The sequence below is a fragment of the Oryzias latipes genome, chromosome 11 (assembly GCF_053564925.1).
Source record: "Oryzias latipes strain Hd-rR chromosome 11, Olatipes_Hd-rR_3.1".
Lineage (NCBI taxonomy): Eukaryota > Metazoa > Chordata > Actinopteri > Beloniformes > Adrianichthyidae > Oryzias > Oryzias latipes.
The window spans coordinates 15,250,650-15,278,576 of NC_136247.1; the positions used below are offsets into that span (position 1 = coordinate 15,250,650).

The window sequence follows — 27,927 nt, forward strand, 5'->3', positions numbered from 1 at the left end:
ACCTGACAGTTGACTGCTGAACTCCCGCATCTTGAATCTCATTGGAGGAAGGTTGTCCCAGCAGCAATGTGATTGGTCGTAGCCAGTCACGTGATGCCATGTGTTTGCTGTGGTTAATTTAAGGAGTGTTTACGGGTTTTGGAAAGCTGCCCCCTCTCAGTCATGCTTGGTGTCGGATGGTTTTAATTTTATGGTGTTTCTTCGTCGTGTTTCTCGCCTCATCTGTGGAAAAATGCAGCATTTGTGTTGCGTGGCGCTTCTCCTCGTGGCTGTTGGGGGTAAGAGACAACACTGGATTTTCCACAGCATCTTTTCAGACCTCGAACCTCACACGGACAATGGGGTTTAGTGGACGTGACTACAAAAACAGATCAAGAATTTGTCTGAAATAACACAATAATGGCACATTTACAATATTTTTCCCTGTGTTTCTGAAAATAGCTGTATTGTGTAGACTGTTGCATAACTGACCTGACAGACGACATTAACTGTTCAACTTAGTCTTCTCAATTAATTAATGTTATGTGTGTTTTTACATTTTATAAATATGTGTGTGATGATAAACCAGTTAAGCTCTTTTATGCACATTTAATGGTTAAAACAATTATTTAAAGACAATGGATGATGTTCTGACATAAATGTGGATTTACTGCGTAATAACTCAAAATCTCTGTTTATGATTTGTTTTTTAGTAATAGAGGGAAAACCTGTTCTCCCTCTTCCTGATTTTGGGACTTCTTACCATGTCAAAGGTCAGTTCCAGAAATGTCATGTGGTCTGTTCAGGACTGCTGTGTGTGAATTCCAGCTCATGTCTATCATTTCAGGGGTCATCTCTCTTCCCTACGCCGAGATCGTCGAGCCGTTTCAGGGCTGGTTCGACCTCGCATCAAAGTCGAGCAGAATCGACTACTACCATGGTGAGAAACCCGTGCAGCCGCCGCCTGACCGTCACTTGAGGGATGAGTGGGAGGAGTTCTGTTCTCACTAGAGGAAGAAAAAAGCAAACCTGCATGGCAATCACATTAACAGGAAATCAAAGGAACAAAAAGCACATTTTGCGACATATAGATGATGACAGTTGTTATATTTTTATGATCTTTTGGGTTACTTAGCTAAGTTTTAAAGAAAAAGCTGATTGAATCAACCTTTGTTTAGTTTAAATCACTATTTAGGGGAAAACTATTTTTATTACTAAACAAAATAAGCTTGTAAAGTTAATTTAAAGACCTTAAGGTTTAATTTGAACAGATTTACGGATTCTACGTTGACCACCGTCTCCCATCCCTTCCTATAATGTCAATACTGTTTTGATCACAAGTACATGAGGAAGCTTAGAGGAGGAGAGATGGGTAACGTTAAATTAAATTATCAGAACCAGGCTTACAATAAAATAGTCTCTTTTGTTGTTGGTTTTATGTCATTCTGAACAGACACATTTCTATTGTAATTTATTTGGCGTGTGTATTAAGTGTTACTTATGTCCATCTTCATCATCTGTTCTTCTGACAAACAGGCCAGGTTTCAACCTACCAGTTGGCGTCCCACCAAGAGTTTGGCGTGGCGTATAAAATCACCCCCGAGACCACGGAGACGGAGAGCAATGTGATGAAGTGCTTCCAGGTGAACGGAACCAAAGAGGAAGCGGTGCAACCCCAGGGAACGCTGCCCGACCTGCAGGGCTTCCAGGTGTGTGCTCGCAGCTGAAAGATGTCTGCTAGTGTTCATGTCCACGCCAGCTTCTGCACAGACTGACAGTAGATTCTTTGGGCTCAGGATGGGATCCAACAGGTATTTGGTGACAGTAGATCAGAATTCATAAATCTCAGTCTTCTCTTTAAATTGTAGCACAAAAGGCTTGACAAGTTTGAAGCGCCGTGATAAAACCTGTAAAATTCTTCATGAAAATGTAAAGAAGGCTTTACATTAATGCTGAAAATGAAACTCAATCAAAGGAGGATTTCTGCATCTTGCAAACATCAACCAAACACAGACAGGCCATACTTAAAATCAGAGTTTAGGCCTCTGTCAAACTTACCGGTATGGGGGGTTGCTGTGGGTTTTTAGGTTGTCCGGGTCCGTGGAGGGTTGTTCAGAGGAGCGGGTGCATGTTAAGGGGAAGTGTGTCTTGTAGTTCCCTTGAGACTGACTTCAAGAGACGTCATGAAAATGGAGCGTAAATTGTTGCGGTAAGTGTGTCATGAAGTATTTATGAGGATAATGGAAGTTACTCACGCGTTTTTGACGTGTTGGGGAAGCTGTCATACGGTGCCTTTAACACAGCACTCCAGACGCTGATATGTTGTGCGTACTGGCTCATTACTGACCTTTCGCAAATGCTGCACACACAGGATGTGTACATGATACGCAATTATCTGTAGGATGTTCACCCAAACTGCTTTCTGTATAATTTCTTACAGTCACGCTGAAAAATCCATACGACATGGCATGCCTACGTCTCATCCACCGCTTTGTTGACGTGTTCGCTATGATCTGTGGCTCACAGCATTCCCATAGCAAATAATTTACACAAACATTTACTTGCTATTGCTTCAACAAATGGTCTCCGACCGTTTTGTGATGGCCACTTGTGTGCTCCGTACAGGTCTGCACATTTTTCACTCGCAGACACCCTGTTTCCAATGAGAGATGTGACCTAGCCAGGGAGGGGCAGACTACGGCCCTGGGGCCATATGCAGGCCTTAAAACCATTTAATCTGGCCTGCTAAACTGGAATAAACTATATTAATAGATTCTTGTGAATTTTATCCCCAATCCTTATTCATTATCCCCATAGATAAATAAAAATAAATTGACCTTTGTTTAGGTGTAGAAAGTCATTCTGCATTTATGTGGTGGGGGAAGTTTTGTAGTTTTTCTGACTTTCATGTGTTTTCCGAATTGGACAGTCATTTTTTTGATCATTCCAACAGAACATCTCGGCCCCCCTTGGCAAAGATCGGTTAGTTTCTAATCATAATATCGAAGGTTTGGTTCCACCCATGTGTCAATTGTCCTTGGGTAAGACGCTGGACCCCACATTGCTCCCGGGGGATAGAGGTTGAGGCCAGTGTCTAGCAGCAGAGTGTGTCAGAGTGTGAATGGATGTGCATTGATTTATGGGACGGTAAAGTGCTTTAGGCTTCTAAGAAGGTAGTACTAGAACGCGCTATATAAGCATACGGTACCTTTACCTATCAAAGGAGGGTTTCTGCATCCTGCAGCTATCAACCCATGAACTTTTTAAACCCAGACAAACCATAAATTACATCAAACCTTACTGATCAGGTAGCAGCTAAACTGGATCTGATCTCTGCAGACGGTTTCTGCCTCCTGTTCCAGGAACAAACTGTATAATCCTGAGGATGTCTCATTTCTCCTCGTCTGCAGTTCCTGAGAATGGAGTACTACGGGGGGTCGCTATGTGAGGTGTGGCAGAATGTGACCACTGTGGGGCACAAGAAGAACACGTACACGCTGTGGGTGGCAAAGTCTGAGAGAGATGGAAGAAAGGGAACGGCCGTGCCCCTCCACTACGAGATGATGGGTTACAATACCCTGCTGGGGTCCCACTACGACAAGTACCTGGTGGACTACAAGGATTTCAGCACTCATCTGGACCCCAAAGTTTTCTCTCTGCCTGAAGGTTTTTATTCTATATGGAAGATGGAAACACGCCCGGCAAGATGTAAGGTTTCTCTAAGTCCAGTGTGTTGTGACAGGGATGAGCTGTGGAGGCTTTCCGGGTCCAGGAGTGGAGCACCACATGCTGGCCAATCCAATGAAAGAGATCATCCACACGTCCTCCTCAGGACACTCGCAGAAGATGTTTGGCCACTTCAAGGAGAAGTTCCAGCGTCAGTACGGCGACGAAAGGGAGCACGAGGAGAGGGAGCACGCCTTTCTGCACAACCTGCGGTGAGAGCGCCATTCCTGTCCTCGCTCCTTCCTTCGAAAGGTCCGGACTCATTATCTGGTTTGTGTTGCAGCTTCATCCACTCCAAGAACAGAGCCAGGCTGCCGTTCACCCTCGCCGTCAACTCCCTGGCAGATCGCACCATGTCCGAGTTACAGAGCATGCGAGGAGGAAAACGTGGAAAGACGCCAAACGGAGGGCTGCCCTTCCCCTCTTCACTGTACAGAGGGGTGAAAGTACCAGAGACGCTTGACTGGAGGCTCTATGGTATGTATGAAGGATGGTCCAAACTCCAGAGGCTCTTTGTCTATCTATCTATGTACAGCCCATTTCTTCTGAGAATAAATCCAGAGTTCCAGCAGCTGGGAGGAAAAAACACATGGAATAACACCTCAAATGACTGAAGCAGCTCATGAGAAATTCTAAAACCTTTTCTTGGAGGGATTTGGGGTCAATAGCCCAAAATCTCAGCAGTGGAGGTTCACAAGTCCGTTATATGATCATCGTTAAAAACAATGCAACGATCCATCATTGTTTTCTATCTTCATCTCATGGAAATCGGTAAAATGAGCAGCTTGTATTTGGGGTTGTTTGTGTTGTGACAACCAACAGTAACATGTGGGAACCATGATGAGATTTTCTGGCTGTTTCTCTACACCAACGTCGAAGATTTGACCTCTTACGCGTATCACAACAGTGTATGCTTGACTCCCAAAATGGCGGACAACGGTGTGCGCGTGACATCACTGCAAGACGCCACTAGATGAAATTTAGAGTAGTCATATTTATTTTTTACAATGTTTTAGGGCTGCAAAACTACAACTAAAACACTTCACACTTTCTAGACTTTTCTCAGGGAAACACGAACATTTTCGCACTTTTCTCTCTCGTTTAAACTCTCAACGTTCAAACCCGTCATGGGGGTGTCAGGATGACTCGGATGCAGGACCAGACGACAAGCCAGAGTGAGAAACTAAAAGGTTTTAATAAGAAGAAGTGCCACTCTAGGTGGGAAAAATCCACAACATAACAGAACTCAACACCAGAATACCAAATAAAGCCAGATGTGCAACAGCTAGGAACTAAACATAAGCTACACTCTGACAAAGAGAACAGGAACAAAACCACTTAAATACAGCTCAAACAAACTAACCTAAAATGCAGGCAGCTCGTAAACAAAGATTTAAGTAGATTTGGTAACTTGAACGCATTCTGTACAGGAGACACAACAGGAGATTGATTGAGGTCAACAGCCAATCAGGAAGCAGAACACAATGCAGTGTTAAAAAAGAAAAGAACATGCAAGATTACACCCAAAAAAAATCTGAAAAACAGCGAAACCGTGAAAGGTGAACTGCAATAGGGTACAGTTTACATCCACGTTTCCTGATTTCTGTGAATTAAGCAACATCATCCTCGAACATCTTCAAGATACGTTTGAGTCTCACCCGGCAAGCATCTTTTTTTCCATTTCTGCTGACTGTAACTAAACCTTCAGTCTCGTGGTTTTTCTCCCCATCAGTCAGCTCAGAAACAGGAACTTCTGCCTGCTGTTGTTTCTGTGCTGGTTAAGCCCTTTGAAACATTTAAACGAGAAGCTGCCTTCAGAGTGAATCATTTACAGGATGAACCGCTGTTAAATGTGCTTTGGCCCTCAGGCGCCGTGACCCCAGTGAAGGACCAGGCCATCTGCGGCTCCTGCTGGAGCTTTGCCACCACTGGAGCAATAGAGGGCGCTCTCTTCCTGAAGGTGAGGATCAAAAGCCATGGTTTTGGGATGGATGGGGCCGCTCACACCTCTCTTTAAAAGTGCAGATGTTCAGGGATAGGGCCCCATGTGTGATGGTTGGATTTGGTTCCCCTGCAGTTGTGCTCCGTCTGTTTTTTACATCCAGAGTTTTTCAGAACAATCTCAGAGACGATGCTGCTGCTTTAGAAATGAGGTTCTGCAGCAAATCCCAGTACTGATGATGTCAAAGGGAGAAAACTGACGTTCAAATTGTCGTATTTAATGAATCAGTTAATGAGGAAACATATTTAACTTCATTCATAAAGAATTCCCTCTTTGTAGAACTTCAACCTGAAGTTGGATGAAATTCGGTTTCGGCTTGCCTCCATCACAAAGAGGGCAGAGCTCAAAGACATTCTTTCTCCTGCGTTGCTTAGCAACGCGATCCAAACATAGGGATGGTTTATTATGGGATCTGATGGCACCCTGTGGAAGTGACCGAATTCTTTGACTCCTTCACACACACTCAGGTCTCGATTATGTTCTTTTTTCTGCTCAGCGGCGGGATCGTTGATAGGCTGCAGTCCAGAGAACACCGCTGAGGTTAAGAGGAAACTGTTTTTATTTGGATTTTGTGTAATTATCCATCAATTAGTTGTTTTTAGAAGTTCCTTTTGGGGTAAAATATTAAAAATGTTTGTCAAAGGTTGAACATTAGAGCAGCTAAAAGGCAAAAAGGCTGCAGTTAATAAAGCCTTTGAACGGTAGCTTTGGGTCATTGGGAATAATCCTCCGGCTGCATAAGAGCTCGGCCGGAATCAGTGCCGTCTGGGGGAGATTTGCTCCGAGGCCCCTGGCAGCTCGTCTTTGTGCCTCTGCCAGGACGCAGCGCCGCAGCAGGAAGCGACCTGCGCAAATCTGTGACAGCCCTCCTCCCCTCCCAGCAGGCGGGTTCACAAACAGAGCCTCTCTCCCCAGGAGGGGGTCACTTCAGATTTACTAGTGATGACAGCTGTTTCCAAAGCAGCCATTAGAAACCAACATCTCTTCTTCTTTATCGGGTTCTTACACAATCACTCCAATTAAAATTGTGTTTTGAACACATTCTTGTAGCAATTTTCTGGTGAGGGACACAAATGTTAAGAAAATTCAGCTTAAAATTGCATTTCTGTATTTTCCACACTATAGGGTGCACTGGATTATAAAAGAATGGTCTATTTTCAAACTTATGTCATAAGGCACACCGACATGTAAAGCATATGTAAAGGGTCAGAGATAAGTCGTCAGTCAGACTTTATTAACTTTATTAACAAGGCTTTAAGTTCACCTTATAGTTCAAAAAAGACGATACCTATGTATTCAAATTGTTGTGAATCAGGAGCACACAAAACTCAAAATTTGTTATACATCTTTGTTTTCCTCGTCTGAGCTGGAATCTAGATCCAAACTGTACGCCTGGATAGCTTCATTATCATTATATATATTTTTTTTTCATTATGTTTTTGTTGCACCGCCAATGTTAGATCATGGATGTGAGGGGCTGTAAGCTAGTGGGAAAGAGTGTACACAAAGAGCTCCCAGCAACTGGGAGAGGAAGTGGGCCTGGAGCTGCTCCAGTCCAACGGTCCTGCCCACAACACAGAGGTCAATGTCTAATGAACTACTGCCGCTCTGCAGAAACTACGTCCTAGAATTGGGACTTGTTTGATTAAATAACTATGAATACTCATTTCAGGATGGTTCTGCAGCAAAAAAAACTTCTCAAAAGGGTCATTTGGGTGGTTAGTCTAAAGGTTTGAACGGTTTTTCTACTAAGCCACCTTGTGGTGACTTTGTAAATTGCTTAAAATATTAAGTTTCTCTTGTTTTCAGACGAGCTTCAACCCTGAAGTCAAAGAGCTCTGCGTAAACTGATGCCGCTGTGACTGGGGACACTTTGTGATTCTGGCGTGAACGTTCTGTTTTGTCCTCCAGACCGGCTCCCTGCAGGTTCTGTCCCAGCAGATGCTGGTCGACTGTTCCTGGGGCTTTGGCAACAACGGCTGTGACGGCGGGGAGGAGTGGAGAGCGTACGAGTGGATCATGAAACACGGCGGCATCGCCACCACGGAAACCTACGGCTCCTACATGGGAATGGTGAGTAATTCGGAGGGTATTCAAGAAAAGTTGAAATGTGACGCGATGGTGAAGGTTTTTGACCGCAAACCTGCATTAAAATGTTAGCACCGGCGCCTCAATTGGTTAAAGAGAACCGCTGGAATGGCGTGTTGCTGTGAAATGTGAGTTCAGCTGTGCTCTCCAGCCAGCTAAGGCCTCTGCAGACATTCTTCCATCAGAGCTGTGAAACTGTAAATATAGTTACAGTCACAGTAAGGAATTTTTACTTACAATCAACCAGATGTGTCTCAAAAAACATCTGTTTTAAGCTTTTGTACAGTTTTACTGTTTGGTCAAAGCAAGAACTTTTTTTTAACTTTTTTTTTTTTACTTAAAGTTTTTGGCATCAAATAAGATTTTTCTGTTGTTTTTTTATATGCTTAAAGTTAAACCTTTTCTGCAGAATTTAGCATAAAAATCCGATATTATTCTTATTACATAAACATATAAAAACATATGAAGTTAAATACTAACCTTTTAATGTAGAATTTAGCATGGAAATCAGATTTTTTTTTTGCTTTTTACATACTCTCAAACTGAAATGCTGTCTTATTCTGCAGTTTGTGGCATACAAATCAGATTTCTTTTTTAAACTCGGACTTTAAGGCAAACTAGTTTTGTTGATTTTAGGATAAAAATCTGATCTTAACTCTAAGTTAAATATTACGGCAGAACCAAGCATAAGAATAGATCTTTATTTTTACATAAGCTCAAAGTTAAATACTAACTTGTTCAGCAGCTTTTGGCACTAAATAAGATAAATACCAACTTTTTCTGCAGAATTTGGAATATTCTGTTTCAATAAATCTAATTATTACATTTTTTTAAATAAACTCAAAATTGAATACTAACCATCTGCAGAATGTAGCATCATCTAAGACTTTTGTTTGTTGCATCAAATAAAGTTCAAAACACACTTGTTTCTTCAAAGTGGGCATATAAATCATATTTCTTTGTTCTTTTCCCTGAACAGAATGGTTTCTGCCACATGAACTCATCAGAGCTGGTTGCACCCATCAAGAGCTACACCAACGTCACATCAGGGGACGCGGAGGCCCTGAAGCTGGCTCTCTTCAAAAACGGGCCGGTGGCGGTCAGCATCGACGCTTCGCACCGCTCCTTTGTCTTCTACGGTTACGGTGTCTACTATGAGCCTGCCTGTGGTGAGTGCCCCCTTCCTGCTGAAACACCTGCCCTCTCCCCTGCGTCAACGCTCCTCTCCCTTCAGGTAACACCACAGACGACCTGGACCACGCTGTGCTCGCCGTGGGATATGGCACCTTGAACGGAGAGCCCTACTGGTTAATCAAGAACTCCTGGTCCACTTACTGGGGCAATGACGGCTACATCCTCATGTCCATGAAGGACAACAACTGCGGTGTCACCACGGATGCAACATACGTCACTCTGTCATAAACGCCATCTTTAGTTCATGTAAAATCACATAAAGCCACTTTGAGTGCCTGAGTTTGAGAGACATGTTTAGAGTGCTTTCAATGAAACAGTCTGATAATGTTTCACGCTGCTGCTTTACCTAAAAACACGAGAAAAACCCTTTTGATCACATAAGTTTATTGCAGGAAACACAAAGGCACTCCAGCCTTCACTACACTGTCACACGTCGACATGTTTCAACTTGTTCTTTAAAAAATTGATGCATTTAAATAGACTGGAAGACAATCGCCTGAATAAAAAAAAATATCAAAAGTTATCATTGCATTGGTATCTCTGGTTACATGAACATATGCAGCTATAGGACATGCTTTCATGCTGTGGGTTTTAACACTGGAAGTCTGCGAAGGGCTCCAGACCTTTCCTGCTGTAAAAAAACAGACTTGAAGAAGGTTTTGGCCGAGCAGCTGCATAGATCTGAGGTGCCTCTGAAGCCGAGAAGTCTCCTTCTTAAACCCCTAAAGTCTCTACAAATCACCATTTACTAATCAGTTAGAGAAGAAAAGATGTCTAAGGTCAAAATTAAGAGAAGGTTCCATCATTTTCTTAAATGACAGCCAACCGCTAAGTTAAGACAGAGATACACGAGACGTAAATGCGTGCATTTAACCTTTACTAAACAAAAGAGTCTACACGGCTGCCACTTCCATCAAAGCAACATTAAAATATAACCACAGAAAGAAGATGCAGTTGTTTGTAAAAAATGCAGAAGATCCTTGGTCAGCATTGAGTTTTTAAACCACATTTGAGAGGAAGATGCAGTTCTGCTGCTGCTCATTAAAAGGTTTTATATCTGAAAAATCTCCAGATTGAATACTTTTTCCAGCACTTTTTGTTTATCAACATGTTAGAAAATTAGGTGAAAGGTACAAAGTTACGAAAGGTTGGCAAAAATTGCAAAAGAGCTATTCCTGAATGCTGGTTGGGACCTAAATCTGCTACAACAGTAGGCCTCTTATGGCCTGCACGGCAGGTGGAGTGAATGCCTGCTTTGTGCAGCCGTGCATGAACACCTTGTGCTGAACTTGTTTGGCTTCCTTGCATAGAGCTCACTCTCACATCCTGACATGGAATTGCATAAAGAGTGTAAGGGTAACCACTGTTTACTGAATGTCGGCCGGATAATAAAGCATTTGTGTCCTTTCACACCCGGTTAAGTCAGGGTCGCTAGAGGAAGCAGCTCCTTCTTCTCCGTGCTGCTTGGTAACGGGCCAACTTCATCACACATCTGAGAGATCTCCTCAACGGGAGCAGACCTGCGGGAGACAGAAACTGTTGAAGCTACACAAAGATTTATGGTCACTGAAAGCACCAGGAAGCAGAGGCGATCCTCCAATCCACTCAATCTGATTTGTTTGGAGGTTTTCTGGGTTTCTGGCTGGGTTGGGTGGTGTCGGTGTTGGGGGGGGGGGGGGGGGGGGGGCATTTTTTTCACATTTGAGTAAATAAAGGCACTAAATAAAATCCGAAGAACAACAACGGAAAAATGAAATAAAAGCATTTTGAGACTTAAAATAAATGATTGATCGAAATATTACACAAATATGAGTAAAAACTTAAATAAGAGAGGGCTTGTTTAAGTTTACACACAACAGAATTCCACTGCAAATTGAGCCCATGCCATCAGCTTCCCACCACCATGCTCAACAAAAATGTTTTAGTCAAATGAAAACATTTAAATGGCTCAGGTTACATTTATAGTGAATTGAAAGTCCCACTCCTATGATATCACTCCCAGTGGTCTTTTGATAACAGGTCTCTAATAATTACTTGTTATTGGCCTCAGTAAAGGGACTACTCTCTATTCTGGTCCTGTTAGACCACAGTGCAGCCTTTGATACTATCGACCACAGTATTTTACTTACAGGATTACAGCATGACATGGGGATCAGAGGATCTGCCCTCCAGTGGTTTGAATTTTATTTATCTGAGAGGTACCAGTTTGGTAATATAAATGGAGAGTCCTCCCATTGCACTAGAGTTAGCTACGGAGTCCCACAAGGCTCAGTTTTAGGACCCATCTTGTTTATGATTTACATACTACCCTTGGGAAACATAATCAGAAAACAGAGGATTAATTTTCACTTTTATGCGGATGATCAGTTGTATTTATCAATTAAACCTGACCAGAATGACCATATAGAAAAACTAAATGCCTGCATCAGAGACATAAAGGCCTGGATGACAATTAATTACCTTCTCCTGAACCCAAAAAAAACAGGTTATTATACGAGGTCACAAAAACCTCAGAGATGCTCTGTCTGCTCAGATAGTTTCCCTGGATGGTGTAAGTATAGCCCCCAATTCCACAGTTAGAAACCTAGGGGTTGTATTTGACCAGGATTTATTATTTAAGCCTCACATATCTCAGGCGTGTAGAACTGCATTTTTTTCACCTCCGCAACATAGCTAAGGTCAGAAATATACTATCTAAAAGTGATGCTGAAAAACTCACATCCAGACTGGATTACTGTAACTGTTTGTTAGCAGCGTGCCATAAAAGTTCATTAAGAAGTCTCCAGCGAATGAATGCAGCAGCTAGATTGTTAGCAGGAACTAACAGAAGAGATCACATCACTCCTGTGTTAGTTTCACTTCACTGTCTCCCAGTTGAATTTAGAATCAAGTTCAAAATCCTCCTGCTTACCTATAAGGCCTTACATGGTATGACATTCCTCTTTGGACAGGCATACTGCCAGACTAGCTTTAAGAGAATATTCAACTTACTATTAACATGTTTGAGTTAAATTTAATATAAATAACAATTAGTTGTTAATAGGCTACTAGAGGTTAGAAGCTGGAGAAAGTATGGTGCACTGGGGTTCTGTCCTCTACTCTTATCTTCTTCTCCTGCTTCATTAAAGTAGATCTGTTCTGATATGAAATTGTTTTGCTCTTCAAAAATGTTTTCAAGTTCTTTGGAAGGTACTTTGTTCTTGATTCTCATGCTTGGTAGAATTACACTAAGCTACTTTATAAAAGATTAACATTCTACTGTATTGCACTTTTTCTGAAAAAACTTAGCTTACAGTAGTTCACATGTCCTAACAATTATTCTAGAATCTTTAGCATGAATTAGCATTCTTTTGAATTGCACTTGATTCTGCTGGCCAACGTAACAGCTAATGTGGCACATTTAGCAGAATGTGAGTTTTTATTTCCGTTTTCTAAGTCTTAATTTTAACATCTTCATGCAAAATTTTGAAGGAAAAACAATGTTTTAGAGAAACCCTAAATGTTGGAATCAGCTCTTATACAGTAATGCATTTTGTGCTTAAATTCCCCCAATGACAATTTTTAAAAATAAAAACATTAATTATGATTCTGAAGTTTGTAACCAAAATTCCACAGCCTAAATGTGTCACAGCCATATTTCATGTTTATCTGAAAACTCCTCTACATGGGCGTGCTGAGCTAATTAGCCCCACCCTTCATCCCCCCTTTCTTCAAGCTACGTCTTGCATGAGTGAATGCACCCCTTTAAAACAACACCACCTGACAGTCTCTTTTCTCAATAGTTTCTCTTTCGCGAGAAAGAAACTGTGAAAAGTGACAACTTTTGGGTTTCAAACGGACACCTTTTGAACGATGTGCAGAATGACAAAAATAATGTGTGTACCAGACCCTCCTGGGGTTTAGTTTAAGGTTACAGGTTACAGTTCAGCTGTGTTCACACCGAACACCATTGCCGGTAGAAGTGGCCACTTTCAATGTTAAGTCAATGGTAAAGACCCGATCTGAGGCCCGGGGGGCAATTTGAGCAACGGACATGGCGCAAAAGTCTGGCAACAGTGCGATGTCAACAGTGCGGTACCCGTCTGAATCAAATTAGTCAACGTAAAGGCAGGGAACACCGATCCTGATCACTATACCGGTTCCCGGGAGGCGACCTGGTGGTCAGACAGAGAGCCGCTGCGGCATGGGGAGCCAGTCCGCCTGGTTCTCCTAAACTTTATGAATTACTTCTTATTTTCATTGAGGCAGTAATAAAAAAGGTCCCCTGATTTTATTCTTCTTTTTATTTTTACCCTCTCTGGTTAGTGCCAGACAGCAAGGCTTCACACTCGGTCAGAGAGAGAACCCAAATGCAGAAAACTCATTTGGGATTTAACTTTAAGTTGAATTTTAAATACGTGTGGCAAACAACAAAATCCAGCCTTGGATGCTTTTAAAATATGTTTGGGGAATGCAGCAATGTGTCATCTTCTCTGTTCCTGCATCTGAGCTGATGTGCACGCTGGACGGGGCAGGGAGAAATAAAAAAGGAGAAATACTCAGAAATGCAATAATGAAATGATTTTTTATTACATTTGTTCTCTTTCACAAGAAAAATGCCACAAATACTTGTCAAGAAATCAAAAAAATGGATTTTCATCAGACAAAAATCATGCTTTTGGTGAATTTATTATGATCTTGTGGCATTTTTTCATGGTGGAGGACATATATAAAGAAAGTTAACCCAAAATTGCATTTCTGATTGTTCCTTTTTTAATTAATGGGAATCAGGAACAGACGAAAACATGCCGTCTGAAAAAGCTGGTACTTGTTTGGTAGAAACTACATTGGGCAGGTTACAAGCTCCATGCACTGTTAGACAAATAGATCCATGAGGGTCTTTGTTTTCCTTGTCTAAGCTGGAACCTGGATCAAAACTGTACGGATGGAGAGCTCCAATATTGCTCAAAATTTTTGAAATGTTACATTGGGATGTGAAGGCTGTAAGATAGAGGGAGAGCATGTAAACAGAGAGCTCTCAGTTATGGGAATTGGAAAAAGGGGAGTGGGGTCGCTTCGTGCTAACGGTCCAGCCCACAGCTCAGAGGTGAATTTCTAATGAACTCCTGCTGCTCTGCAGAAACTATGTCCTAGACCAGTGTTTTTCAACTTTTTCTGAGCCACGGCACACTTTAACCTTAAAAAAAATCCCGCGGCACACCAGCATCCAAAAATTAAAAAAAAGGAGAAACTCATAGTCTGTATTGATCTACAGCCCCGCCACAATTGCACATGCATTTTTGAGATAATTGTTGCAGAAAAAGCTTGAAACTGCAGCTGTTTTTTTCTAAAAGATGCAATAAAAGTTAAGTTAGAAGATTTAAAAACAGTTTGTGTGTTCGTTAGTTTCAAGACGTTTAACAACAGATCTCCTTTTGCGCTGTCACTCTCACAACCCAATGCATCATGGGAAATGTAGTGCATAAAACGGCCGAAGATCGGTTTTCGGAGCTTCATTGTTTTGTTCACTTGTTCCACGGTCTGATACCGGATTCTGTGCAAAGCTACACCGCTAAAGACGAGCTTTAGCTGGTATTTCTGTTAGAACTGAGCGACTTTACGAGCTAAATCGGGACAAGGAAGTGAAGACTTTAAGCACTTCTGATTGGTCAGACCGATGACATGTGATTAACCCCCCCAACACGGGACTTTTCCAAAATACAGCCGAAGGTACAGCTGAATCGCGGTACGTCATTCTTATCAAAATGTCTTTAATAAAATAAAATAAACGCAAAGAAAAGGTATTTTACGATCTTTTACATTCCTAACTCCTCAGTGTTTTATCAGGATGTTTGGATGAACAGAGAGCTAAAATCCTGGAGATGGGAAATGTTTTTAGATCAGTTAATGAGGGCAATTTCCCACGGCACACTTGGCCATCTCCCACGGCACACTAGTGTGCCGCGGCACACTGGTTGAAAAACACTGTCCTAGACAATGACCAACGTTTTGGGATTTTGGCTTTAAACAGCCTGATCATAATTAAAAGACCACTGGAAACACTTTGACAATAGATCAATAGATGATCGGAGTTGGACTTTAAAGCTGTTAATAATGCAAAAGTGGTTGGAAGGTGGATACAAAGAGGATGTGCAGAGAGTGCGAGTACCTGACGTCCCAGTTCTCTGCGTCCTCCAGGGTGTCTGGAAGTGGTCTGTCCGCCGTTTCTGGAAGCGCCAGCGCCAGGAGAGCTCCCAGCAGTGGCGAAGTGCCAAAGATAATGAGGGGCGTAGCAGGGCTGTGGCTATCCAGCATGTTGATGATGGGAGCCAACACACCGCCCATCCTGGCAAACATGCTGGAAACACCTATTCCTGTTTGCCTGTGGGAATCCCAGGGACAAATAAGGCGGGGGGGGCTTTGCCTTCACAGGAGTCCACAGTGAACAGAAACAGCTACAGGTCCTACCTTACCACAGTGGGGAATATCTCAGCTGTATACACATAGATGATGGCAAAAGAAGCTGTAATACCGAACTTCCCTACCATTGCCAGACCAGTCAAGACATTGGGATGATCTACAATCACCAGGGAGAAAGTTATCCAACATTTGAGTCCTGAGGTATCCCAGGAACACTCAAGACCGTCAGCCTACCTTCAGGGACGGTGAGCATGAGCAAACAGGCCAGCCCCCCAACGGCCAGGAAGCCGCTCAGGCTGAGTCTGCGGCTGAAGGGCAGGAAGATGAGAACCAAAGAGCGAGCCGGGATCTCAATCAACCCAAAGACAAACTGGGTCATGTAGAGGTTGGTGCCCAGCCTGGATACACCAAGGGAGAGCCCGTAATACACCAGAACATTTACAAACCTGAGGGGGGAAACAGGACTGTGAGAGGGGTCGGAGCCACCACATCTACCTTAACCACGCCCACAGGACAACCCACCAGATGTAGAACAAGATCACTGTCCTCTTTCTCATCTGTGGCGTCCGGACCAGATCCACAGCCGAGTGACTTCGCTTTGATCCGCCTAAAATCTCCCACTTCTCAACCTGACGTCACAGAGAAATACAGATATTCATGTTTCTCAAGTTCACCTTGAGATACTTATTTATTATATAAAGGCTGGAAAATGAAAAAGAAATAAAGAAAAATTACATTTTAATAATTATATAAACAGTACAAATATTTAGCAACATAACATTTCTATGTTTCTTACAATTCAGGTTTTTTTTCTGATTTTCTCATTTAAAATAAAAGAAAAAAGAGGCTGTCTTAAAGTAGTTTGTTTTAAATTCTTCCATCCATCCATCTTCAGAACCCATTTAACCCCTGCTCAGTGATAGTCTCAGAGGTCTGTTTAAAGCACAAGAGAGCATCATGAAAAACAAGGAACACACCAGGCAGGTCCGAGACACTGTTGTGGAGAAGTTTAACACCGTATTTGGATACAAAAAGATTACCCAAGCTTTAGCATCCCAAGGAGCACTGTGCAACCGATAATATTGAAATGGAAGGAGTATCAGACCAGTGCAAATCTACAAAGACGTCCCTCTAAACTTTCCGCTCAAACAAGGAGAAGACTGATCAGAGAAGCAGCCAAGAGGCCCATGATCACTCTGGATGAACTGCAGAGATCTACAGCTCAGGTGGGAGAGTCTGTCCATAGGACAACAATCAGTCGTATATACTGCACAAATCTGGCCTTTATGGAAGAGTGGCAAGAAGAAAGTCATTTCTGAAAGATATCCATAACAAGTGTTGTTTAAAGTTTGCCACAAGCCACCTGAAAGACACACCAAACATGTGGAAGAAGGTGCTCTGGTCAGATGAAACCAAAATCGAACATTTTGGCAACAGTGCAAAACGTTCAGTTTGGCGTAAAAACAAACACAGCTCATCACCCTGAACACACCATCCCCACTGTCAAACATGGTGGTGGCAGCATCATAGTTTGAGTCTGCTTTTTTACAGCAGGGACAGGGATGATAGTTAGAATTGGTGAGAAGATGGTTGGAGCCAAATACAGCACCATTCTGGAAGAAAACCTGATGGAGTCTGGAAAAGACCTGAGACTGGTACGGACATTTTTCCTCCAACAAGACAATGATCCAAAACATAAAGCAAAATCTACAATAGAATGGTTCACAAATAAACATATCCAGGTGTTAGAATGGCCAAATCAGAGTCCAGACCTGAATTCAATCGAGAATCTGTGGAAAGAACTGAAAACTGCTGTTCACAAACACTCTCCATCCAACCTGTTTTGCAAGGAGGAATGTGCAAAATTGCAGTCTTTCGATGTGCAAAATTGATAGAGACATACCCCAAGAGACTTACAGCTGTAATCAGAGCAAGAGGTGGCACTAAAAAGTAGAAACTTAAGGGGGCTGAATAATTATGCACGCCCACATTTTCAGTTTTTATATGTTAAAATAGTTTGAAATTTCCAATAAATTTCCTTCCACTTCATGATTGTTTCTCACAAAAATGACTGAAATTTGAGCTTGAAATTTGGCAAAAGGTTGAAAAGTTCAAGGGGGCCGAATATTTTCACAGGGCACTGTATGAATTTCCCACTTTTCTTAATTATTTTTATCAATAATAGTGGATTTTTTCATCCAATTCTCAAAGTTATCTGAATTTATATTCTACTAAACGAAAAAGTTTTTCAGAAAAAACAAAACTAGCAAATGAAGGACAGAAAATTTTAGGCAACAGAAGGAGCTGTGGTGGTTTTAGAAGTAAATAACACACATAGGCACACAAATGAGCTGAAACAAACACACAGAGACACACAACAGAAAGCTCAGGAGGAATACAGCTCTGCACCTTTGGCCTTTTCTTTGAAGAAAAATCTCCTAAAATTATCAACAGTTTTGATGAATTTCTATCATGTTGTCTTCATCCCTACAAACTGTCAAGATTACAACCCCTGGGAACACGTTTTCCTTCAAACACCACTCTAACCTCCCAGAACGTCTTCAGACAAACAGACCAAACAGCCCAGGGACTTATCTGACCTCCTCCCGTCTGAGCATGCTCATCACGTACCGAGGGATTAGGATGGAGAGAGCTCAAACAGCCACTGAAGGCAGGTGCAGCAAAGGTCTGGCTAGGCATCACAAAGTCTCTGACCCAGCAGGAGCCTTACATCAACTGCGGTTATCAAGATTGTATTTGTTTACCCAGTTGTTAATAATCAAGAACCAGAAATTTGTTGTTCCATTTTATGGCCAAATTATTTGAGCTTTTACTACAGTTTAAAAAGAATAAATAAATTAGAAATGACAATGTGCTGGAAAAGTAAAAAAAAACTATAAAACTACAAACCATAAAAATACAAATGGAAAATAAGATCTAAAATAGTATAATAAAGAGGTTAAAGCAGCATTACAGCTGGTCATCCACAGGGGTGTACGCAAGAGAAGTAGTTGTTTTACCCCAGAAATCATAGTAGATCTGTTAGTAAAACAGAACAAGATTTACCAATAAGTGCAGGACTGGACGGGACACAAAACAAGGTTCAGAGGAAAACATTAAGTATCTCAGGATTTCCGTATGTTGAATGTATGGAAACACACTGCCACACCTGCACAGCTGGAGGTAGGACCCGGCCGTTCACCAGCGCTGCTTTGCGGAGGAGCGCGATGGCCTCCTCTGTCCGGTCGTTGGCCAGCAACCACCTGGCGGACTGTGGCAGCACCCTGACAGAGGGAGGGATCGTTTCAGCGTGAAGGAGGCCATCGCTCGCCTGAACTCTGATGCATCACTCACCGAATGTAAAAGATAAGCAGGAACCCTGGGGCGGATATGGCCAGCTGCAGTTTTCTCCAGTCTCGGATCAGGTACGCCACTCCCGCCAGGAGCATGTAGCCCAGACCGAACGTGTAGTCTGTGATTATGCCAGCCAGCATGCGCCTTTTGGTGCACGTCCACTCAGTACCTTATGGAGAAAAACAGTGGATTTGGAGGGGGGAGGACAGGAGGGGAGAAGAGGAATCACGGGCTCTGGGGTCACGTGAGGTGTTGGCTTTTAGGTTTGAGTGAAGGAAAGAGTGGCAGAGGTTTGAAGAAACAGCATTACATTTCTGAAAAGAAGAAAAAAATGCCAGCTGCTTGAATAATACTCTCACAGTACGCGCTACTCGTGGGAATTTGTCTTAGTTTTTATTAAGCAGTACATTTAGGTCAAAATGAGCTCATTTACTTTGTGGGTGGGTTTGATCTGCAGATGTGATGATTGCAATAACTATTCTAAACTCTCTGGAGGAAGCAAATATGACGAAAAGCAGAAAAAGAAGTTTACTGATGCAGTAAAGGAGACCTGGGATGTTTGTACATATTGACTGTATAGGAGAACTGGACTGAGTGATCCCTCCCCCGTGGCGTTTCAAACAGGAAGTACAAATTATGGCCAAAAGAGATTTTAGTGGCACTCAAGCTTTGAAATAATTCATCTATCACATCTAAACGTAATCCCTTTGGAGATTTACAGGGTTGATGGAGCCTATTCCAGGTGAAGGTAGGGTACGCCTATAGACAGTATTTATCAAACTGGACCAAACAAGTGTGACGTAAATTCAGTCACAATTTTTCCATATTATGGACACCGTCATTCGGAGCTAAATCAAACCAAAACATTTCCTGCTAACTTCACACAAGCTGTGTTTATCAATGGCCAGGTGAGTGCAACTATGTGTGCAACAAGAGTGTGCAACTATCATCCAATCCCTTTGTTCTCTTCATACTTGTATATTTTTAACTCTTTAAAGTCCCACTCTGATCATGATCATCTTCTGACCGTTTCTCAAAGCATTCCACAATATATCGGAAATTTATTGTTATCGTGATATCAAGCTGTGCAATACATATATCGCAAAAGATGGTGAAAATTGAGATAAATGATAATCCTTTATGTGCTAAAACAATCTTATGGGGGCTTGAAGTATTTAACAAATCAAATAAATTAATTTATGCTTTTGACCAATCGGATGGACCCCTTTTATTTTAGATGTTTGCCTTCTATGTAGACGAGGGTCATTTGAAGTATAATTTAAGGTATGTTGACTCTTATCTAAATTAAGCTTTCACAGTGAAATGGAAATGATGTATTTAATTGTTTTTTTATTTGCTCATTTATCGCAAGTTATATCATCATCGCATTTAATCTTTAATATTGCAAATCGTGAGTTTTTCTCATATCGCGCAGCCCGAATATAAATCTAGAAAATGTGAAGTAAAGATGAACCCCAAAACACCAGTACAGATATAAGACAGTAAGTTCAAGTTAAAAGTCTCAGAGTTGATATTGGACGATGCTGTGTTGGTTACCAAGAACAAAAGCATTGATGATGACTCCCGATATGGTTGTTCCAACTGCAAAGCGAAGAAGTACGTAGACCGGGAAGTTGGGGGCAAAGGCCACAGCGACCCCGAAGACAGTCTGCAGAGCGATGGACAGCAGGAGGACGAACCGTCGACCATACCTGCCAGAGTAAAAGAACAAGCATGAGCCTCAAAAGTGTAGCTTCAGTGTCACAGACAACGTTTCTCTCGCTCGTCTCATGTTGAAACTGCAAAGCTGCATGGCAGAATTCAGAGCACTTGCTCAGCTGTACCTTGACCAAACATTAAAGTATGGATCGCTGTAAAGAAATAAATGCAGTTTTCTGAGCGTTTCATGCAGTTAAAAAGGGATTAACAGGAGGGAAAAATATATATATATTCATTAGGAACAAAACAGAAAAAAGTAAAAAAAAGGAAACATCAAAAATCGAAATGTTTATAGCTTACATGAAATGTAGGAATAATAACTATTCGGTAATAATAATGAAAGCAGTAATTACTTAAAAAGATGTGTTGTTAGTGACATGCTCCAAGTAAAGTGATGTGTTCAAAACAGTTGGAGTCTTGTCAATTACAGCCAAAGTAGACAATGAAAAAGAGCTGTGGCATTTTTTATGTAAAGTATTTATGTTGAAATAAAAAACCAGAAGTGGGAAATGCATACAAAAGTGGGAAATACATATGGTATTGAAGTTTACATTGCATTTAAATAACAATAACAATTTGAGTAACATTTAAGAACAATTAATAGAAATTTAGTCTATTTAAAATAAGACATTTGTGCCAACAAGCTTTCTGTTCATCTGACGCATGCGCATTACAATTATATTGTTTAGTATAGTTAACTTTAGGGGATTTTAGTAAAAGGAACAAAAAGGTGTTCCATGGTGTTCAGCATGATTCATAAAATCAACATAACTAAAAAAAATCAACTGCACGGTGGCGCAGTGGTTAGTGGTCCTGCCCCACAGCAGCGGGCCCTGGTTCAAGTCCTTCCTGGGGACTTGAAACAGAACATCAGTGGGGGACCATTCTATGTGGAGTTTGCATGTTCTCCCTGTGTATGCGTGGGTTTTCTCTGGGGACCCTGGCTTCCTTCCACTGTCCAAAAACATGCTAGGTTCATTGGTTACTGTAAATTGTCCCTATGTGTGAGATTGTGGCCCTGTGATTGGCAACCTGTCCAGGATGTCCCCTGCCTTTACCCACAAGTGGCTGTTGGAATAATTGTACATAAGTTATCTCATATTTACTCTGAGATATTGACTGTGTGTGTATATGGCTTTTCTATGCGAAATGGGTTCACAGGAAAGCAGGACATGAGCCAGCGCAGCTGTCCTGCATTTGACCCGGTGACAGATGATCACCTTTGCTCTGAAGGAGATGAGCTCTGAAACCGCAGGGGTCAACAATGAAGCTGTATCTCAAACGAGCAATTGTTTCTTTTAAGATATTTATTTTGATTCGTTTCTTGACCTGTGTGGGCTGCATTGCCCCCCCCCTCCCTTTTAGAAGCAGACCAACACATTTGTATGTATCAGAATCAGAATCAGAATAGCTTTATTGCCAGATTCTGTACAGCGCACTTTACAGAACGAGGAATTTGACTTGGGGAAACACCCTGATTTTGAATAAAAACGAGGAGGCAGACCTTTGTAAGCTCAGAGCACACTTATAACTGTATGAGTGTGTTCCTGTCTGCTCTCTCCCTCTCTCGAGAAAAGATTTAAAGTGAGTCCATTTCCTTTCTTCCTGCTCAAATATAGTTGAGAATTGTTGGTTTAGTTTAGACCCAACAGTAGACTCTGGCAACCCCGAAAGGGAAAAATGGATTAGAAGATAAATGCATAAAAAATCAACACTATATTGTTTTTAAATTTAATGCAATAATGAGTAAATTCAACATAATTATTAATAAATGCAACGCAATAATGTTGAGTACATTTTAGTGGCACAATGTAAACGTACTATAACTGTGTACTTTAGTATATATTCAGGATAGTTTTTTAAATTTTAGTCATCCACTCTTTCTCAAATTTAAACAAAATAGTTTTGTGGGACCGGTTGACGATACTTTTTAAATTAAATCTAATGTTTCATTTCTTTGAGTGATATCTTATAATATATTATGAGAAACAGTTTTTGCAGTTAACAAAACCTTTTTATAAAATCATTTATTCTTACATCGGGTGCTGATGAGGTTATTTCTCTTTAAACAGCATAGTCTTATTACTTAATATTTACAATAGTTTTCCCCTAATTCAATGGTTGTCTAGTTAAAGGTGTATTTTACAACTGTATTTTGTATTTATTTTTTTGTTTTTTAAACAGTTATAGATCTGTGCCTGGACTTGATTCCTCTGTGATCCTAACAGAAGACAAGAATAGTACGGTACTTTGTCTCACAGTGGTTTCTTTGGGACTCATGTCCCACAGAGAGGATTTCCATCAGCTTCAACTTTGTTCTGAGTCTTTATAAGCATTTCAGGTTCCCTGCGAGGATCTGTTCAGGAGGTTGTTACAGCCTGATTCCCCCTTTTCTCTGCCTACAATCGTCCACAGAGCTGGACAAGATTCACCCAGATCAGCGTTCTACAAAACGCATGAAAGGTCAATAAATCAGACAAACGTAGTTTGAAAAACACTCCGAAATACTATTCAAAATACCAATGATCAATGGAAATTAAAAATAAAAAGTCTCTATTATCATCACTCATTACGAATAAAACAAAAAAAATGGGAAAAAAGGAAACCTCAAAAATCGAAATATTTGCAAAAACCTGAATCAAAACAGTGACACTAATGAAATACTAATGATATAAGTAGAACACAAACTCTCCATAAAAAAAGCTAAAATCTGGGCAAAAATTAGCATCACGGGTAGCATTAAATTTGCACATAAAATCTTCTTGCTAAAAATAAAAATACAGCATATAAAAGCAATGTGAAGGAAAAGATGGGCCTTCAGACTACCTTCGGAATCTGTACAGAGGCAGAAATATCCTCAGAGGAGCTGTTCCACCGAGCGAAAAACTGAAAGCAGGCCGCATGGTGGGCTTTTGTTTGAGCTTTTGTTGAATGATTGACCTCCGTGCCTTTCTGTGTAAGTATAGATCCTGCCTCCAGAGGATCCCCACCGGTTGGAGTTTGCCAAGACTCAACGCTTAGAAATAAACCTTCAAGAATGTCTGTGGATGTCAGTCATGAACTGTCTGTCATGTCCTCGTATGCTTCGTGCTGCTGTGTGTCCAGTCAGCTCTGTCTGCAGGCCGACATCTTTGTTGAACTTCTTCTTGTTTTGCTTTACCCTGCAGCTCCAGTTTTTGTCCTCCACTTGCTGCTCTGGGTTCATCTGCCTCCTGGTTTAGCTTCATGTCGTCCACTTCTGAAGAAATCAGCCTAAAGTTCAGGGGCTGACAATGGCTGTTGGACTGTAAAGTCAGACAGCATTTGATTAATGAGAAAGACGAAGACCACAAGGTTTGGAAAACTTAAATGTCAGAACATCCATGAGATCAGAGTTAAAAAAAAACACAGTCAGCATCTGCTCTTCTCTTTGCTTTTGTCAGTTTCCAGTCTTCTTTCCGTTTTTCTGTCCTTCAGCCCCTCCACACCTGTTTTGGATTCCGTTGGTGTGTCCTTGTCAAACACCTGTTTCCCATCAGTCAAAGACGCCCCGGCTCTGTTTTCATCACTTCTGCTTCGAGTCTGAATACATTTTTTGGCATTAATCAGATCAGCCTTCGATTTGACTCAATTCCCTTTAAAGCTTCAGGAAATGTACATTTGGGCCACAGTGTACAGGGGGATGGGGGGACGGGGGTACCACCACCCTTCTGTTCATTAGAGTAAAGGAACAACTATTCTCCCCATTCTTCAACTCCAAAGGATCAGTCAGACGTTGCCGACTCATTTTCTAAGCCTTCCTGTTTGGATGTGAAGAAGCCTCTGGCTGAAGACACTTTTGTGGAGTTACTGTGTTCTGAAGGCGATCATCTGGATTAACCATGATGGTTTTCATCCCCCAGAGAACAGAGCTGGTCCTCTTCATCAGTTTTGTTCAGCCTCTTTGAGTCCCTCACTCTGATGCTGCTGCCCCAACAGATGCCTGAAGGTGTGCTTAGACTCTTAACAGACTTAATTCAATTCAGTTCAATTTAATTCAATTTTATTTTTATTGCCTAAAATCCCAACAGCAGTCGTCACTTACCACACTTAAGGAGGAAATCTGATAAGGGTGTAATGATGAATCAACTTAAATTCCTACAATCCAACCAGATTGATCCATCTGAGGCAAGTTGTTAATCGAATAGACCTATACCTTTATAAAATAGTTTCCAATTGAAATAAATCAGATGTGTCAATCTTGGAAAATTCCATTTGGATTGAGACATGGCAGGTTTATTTTACTGAAAGGTAAAAACGACCGATTGCATAACAGCGGACAAAACACACGATGGGAGCAAATGATCAAACTGAACTTCAGAGGGCTGAACTTTAGGAAACTAAAATGTGAATGGATTTGACATTCATCCTTGTGTACTTGTTTGTTTGTACACATATTTAATTTAAACTTGATATTGAAGAAAACTTCACCTCCACTGCAGAATCATGAATTTATCTCTCAATCATGATTAAAAGGCCACTGAGAAAATTTTTACAATGGATCAGAAGATGATTGGCGTGGGACTTAAAGGAATTGCTGCAGGGCTGCACTGTGGTGTAGTGGTTAGCGCTCTAGCCTTACAGTAATTTGTTCTAATCCTGCCACAGGATTAGAACAAATTCTCATTCATCTTCTGAACCTGTTTTGTCCTTTTCAGGGTCACAGGGATGCCGGAGCCTATCAAGGCCACTCATGGGCAAAGGCAGGGGACATCCTGGACAGTCTGTTCCAGGGTCACAAATCACACACCCATTCAGTCTCACATTCACGCCTAGGGGCAATTTAGAGTAACCAATTGACCTATGAAGCATGTTCTTGGACAGGGGGAGGAAGCCGGAGTCCCCGGAGAGAACCCATGCATGCACGGGGAGAAGATGCAAACTCCACATAGAATATACCCTCACTGATGTGAGGGACCATTGGTGTTCTGTTTCAGGTCCCCCAGCCGGGACTTGAACCGGGGGCCTTCTTGCTGTGCCACCAAAGACAGCCAAATATATGCCTCATAAGTTCTTTAGTGTCTCTAAATTTACCCAAGGTGTGCATGTGAGCTTGTGGTCCAGCAACAGACTGGTGACCTATCCAAGAAGTATCTTCACCCAACAGTAGCTGGGATAGGCTCCAGCAACCCTGTGACCTCCTAAAAGGATTCAGCAGGTTCTTAAGATGGATGGATGGATGGATGGATGGATGGATGGATGGATGGATGGATGGATGGATGGATGGATGGATGGATGGATGGATGGATGGATGGATGCACAGACGTGATCTGCCAGTATCATGAGGCACCATGTGGTGTATTGGATCAGAGCAAACACATGGACCCTTCAGACACTCACACAGCTCGGTCAAATCACTCATATCAGAAAGAAAACAGTGTTCCATCTGTTCACGTTTATCTTCTATGGTTTATTCTGGTCACCTTCAGTGTCTGCTGACAGCTTTGTACTTCTTCTGACTATTTATTGAAGCCTAACATCAAGGGATCTCAGAAAAGATCTTAAATCTAGAAAGTTAGCATTTTCTGCTCTAAACCCCTCACAAACGCAGTCTGTCTACAGCACCAGATTCAGTCAGACAGTCCTGTTTATCTTCTCCCCACAAATTTAGCTGGGTGTTGCGTATCAGATGCTCTACTTTACAGACATGAAAGGAAACTGCCAGCGATTCCTTTGGTGCAAAGAACTGCAGCACTTGTGCAGCGTCTACACAAAGACAAAGGCTGGCTCCCGACTAAGCACTGTACCTGTCAGCCATAGCTCCAAACACCACAGAGCCCACCAGCAGCCCCGACATGTAAACCGACGATCCCAGGCTGTTCAGTCCGGCTCTGTTGCACACCAGGTCCCACTGAAGGATGGAAAGCACACCTACTGTTATTTCTCAACTGCTCCTGTTTGGCTGCTACCTGCTTCCAAACTGGACTTTTTTTTGTGGTCATAAATGAAACAGAGATTACAGTTTACACACATAATGCATTTGAAAGAAAAAAAATAGTCTTCTTTAATGACAAAAAATGGCAGAAAAACAGCTAAAGAAATATGCAGAACAGTTGAGACTGACTAAACTTTGTTTCTGCCATCCCTTTTAAAGGTAAAAATAGAAAACATGCAACTGCAGATGAACATAGATACAAGCAGACCAAAACTTCCTCACACAATGAACCTAAAGTGCTAATAATGTTCGAAAGCAAAGCAGCAGGCGTGTGAGGAACCCAGCAGCCTGAAGCCTCTGTGTGGTTTGTGGTTGCTGTGTCAGCCTGTTGGTGGACTGTGTGCCAGCAAGAGGCGCCCTCAGACATGAGACCAAACGTGGTTTGTCTTCATGTCTGAGTCAGATTTTCACCCAAACAATCTTCTAAGTTTTTTTCTGAGAGCTCTGATGTGACACATGGACACATTCTGGTACATTCTATATCCATGTTTCTCTGTTTGACCCTAATGACTCCACTCAGGAAAAGAACGCACGCCCTGCACTGATCTGAGGTGTACCTCTGTGACGGTGCTGCTCTCAAACACCTCACTGCTGTAGACCCATCCGCGGCCACACGGGACGCGCTCTGTCCGATTGCCCGGAGGCAGCGCGTCCGCGGAGAAGCAGGAGGCGTCCGGGAGGCTGAGGTTGAGGGTCTGATTCCCGGCTCCTGTGCTGAAGCTGTCCCTGCATTGGTGTGGCGGCGTGGCTCCGGTGAAGATGCTCACCATCATGTGGAAGGCGAGCAGGATCTGAGGCAGACAGATCCATATGTACAAGATCTTCTGGTATTTGCCGAAACCTCCTATGGCCGCGAGGATCTGATCGAAATTCATTGTTTGTTGGTTGGTTTTTCAGAGGGGATGGTCGTGGAGGCAGAACTGGAGACAGGCTTTCCCACGTGGAGAGGAGACGGGAAGGTGTTTGGCTTTATACCCGCCCGAAAACTGAGTTAGTGTGACCGCGAGGCTGCGGCGCGCCTCACGGTCAATAAGTCACAGGTGGAGCAGAATTACGCACAGACCGCGCTTCATCATCTTCCCGCCACCTGACTGCACGCGAGCCCTCAGTCATGCACGTTCAACCGGAGGAGGACCATTTCAACCAAGTTTCTGCGCGCAGGCTCCCAGCATCAAACTCGGGCGTGCGCATCAGCTGGAGGCAAGATCTGATCCACGTTTACGCGCAGGATGAGGAAGTTTTGCAACAGCTGCCGGTGGAATCTTGCTTCCCCGCACGACGTGAAATCTGGAGCAGACGCGCACAAATGGCAGCGGAGAACGTGACGTTTGTGCTGCTTACTGTAGCTATAGGGCAGGGCCATAGGATTGTTACAACATCACAGAGCAGCTCTGATGTAACACCACGCACGCCCCGCGATTGATGCAAATACACATTTGTAATTGATCATGTCCATCGTGTGAAAGTCTCTCTGTATAAAAGCGTCTGGAAAATGACAGCATGTGAGGATTTT

At 42.3% G+C, this 27,927-nt stretch overlaps 2 protein-coding genes across 2 annotated transcripts; one reads left to right on the forward strand and one right to left on the reverse strand.

Annotated features, from left to right (window-relative positions):
* zgc:110239 (digestive cysteine proteinase 1) lies at window positions 1–9,512 on the forward strand. The gene is made up of 11 exons (XM_004073875.5): window positions 1–278; window positions 693–752; window positions 827–919; window positions 1,516–1,688; window positions 3,390–3,645; window positions 3,722–3,917; window positions 3,989–4,182; window positions 5,574–5,665; window positions 7,619–7,780; window positions 8,775–8,964; window positions 9,030–9,512. Exons 1-11 carry the CDS (start codon window positions 191–193, stop codon window positions 9,215–9,217), a joined length of 1,692 nt encoding a protein of 563 aa, XP_004073923.1. The 5' UTR covers window positions 1–190; the 3' UTR covers window positions 9,218–9,512.
* Window positions 9,357–27,889, reverse strand: si:dkey-166k12.1 (solute carrier family 22 member 13). The gene is made up of 10 exons (XM_011480895.4): window positions 26,972–27,889; window positions 26,227–26,330; window positions 20,300–20,454; window positions 18,743–18,911; window positions 18,558–18,672; window positions 15,911–16,017; window positions 15,623–15,834; window positions 15,437–15,545; window positions 15,138–15,350; window positions 9,357–10,509 (listed from the first exon to the last, which is right to left on the reverse strand). Exons 1-10 carry the CDS (start codon window positions 27,287–27,289, stop codon window positions 10,407–10,409), a joined length of 1,605 nt encoding a protein of 534 aa, XP_011479197.1. The 5' UTR covers window positions 27,290–27,889; the 3' UTR covers window positions 9,357–10,406.
* Between the last annotated feature and the right edge of the window lie 38 nt (window positions 27,890–27,927).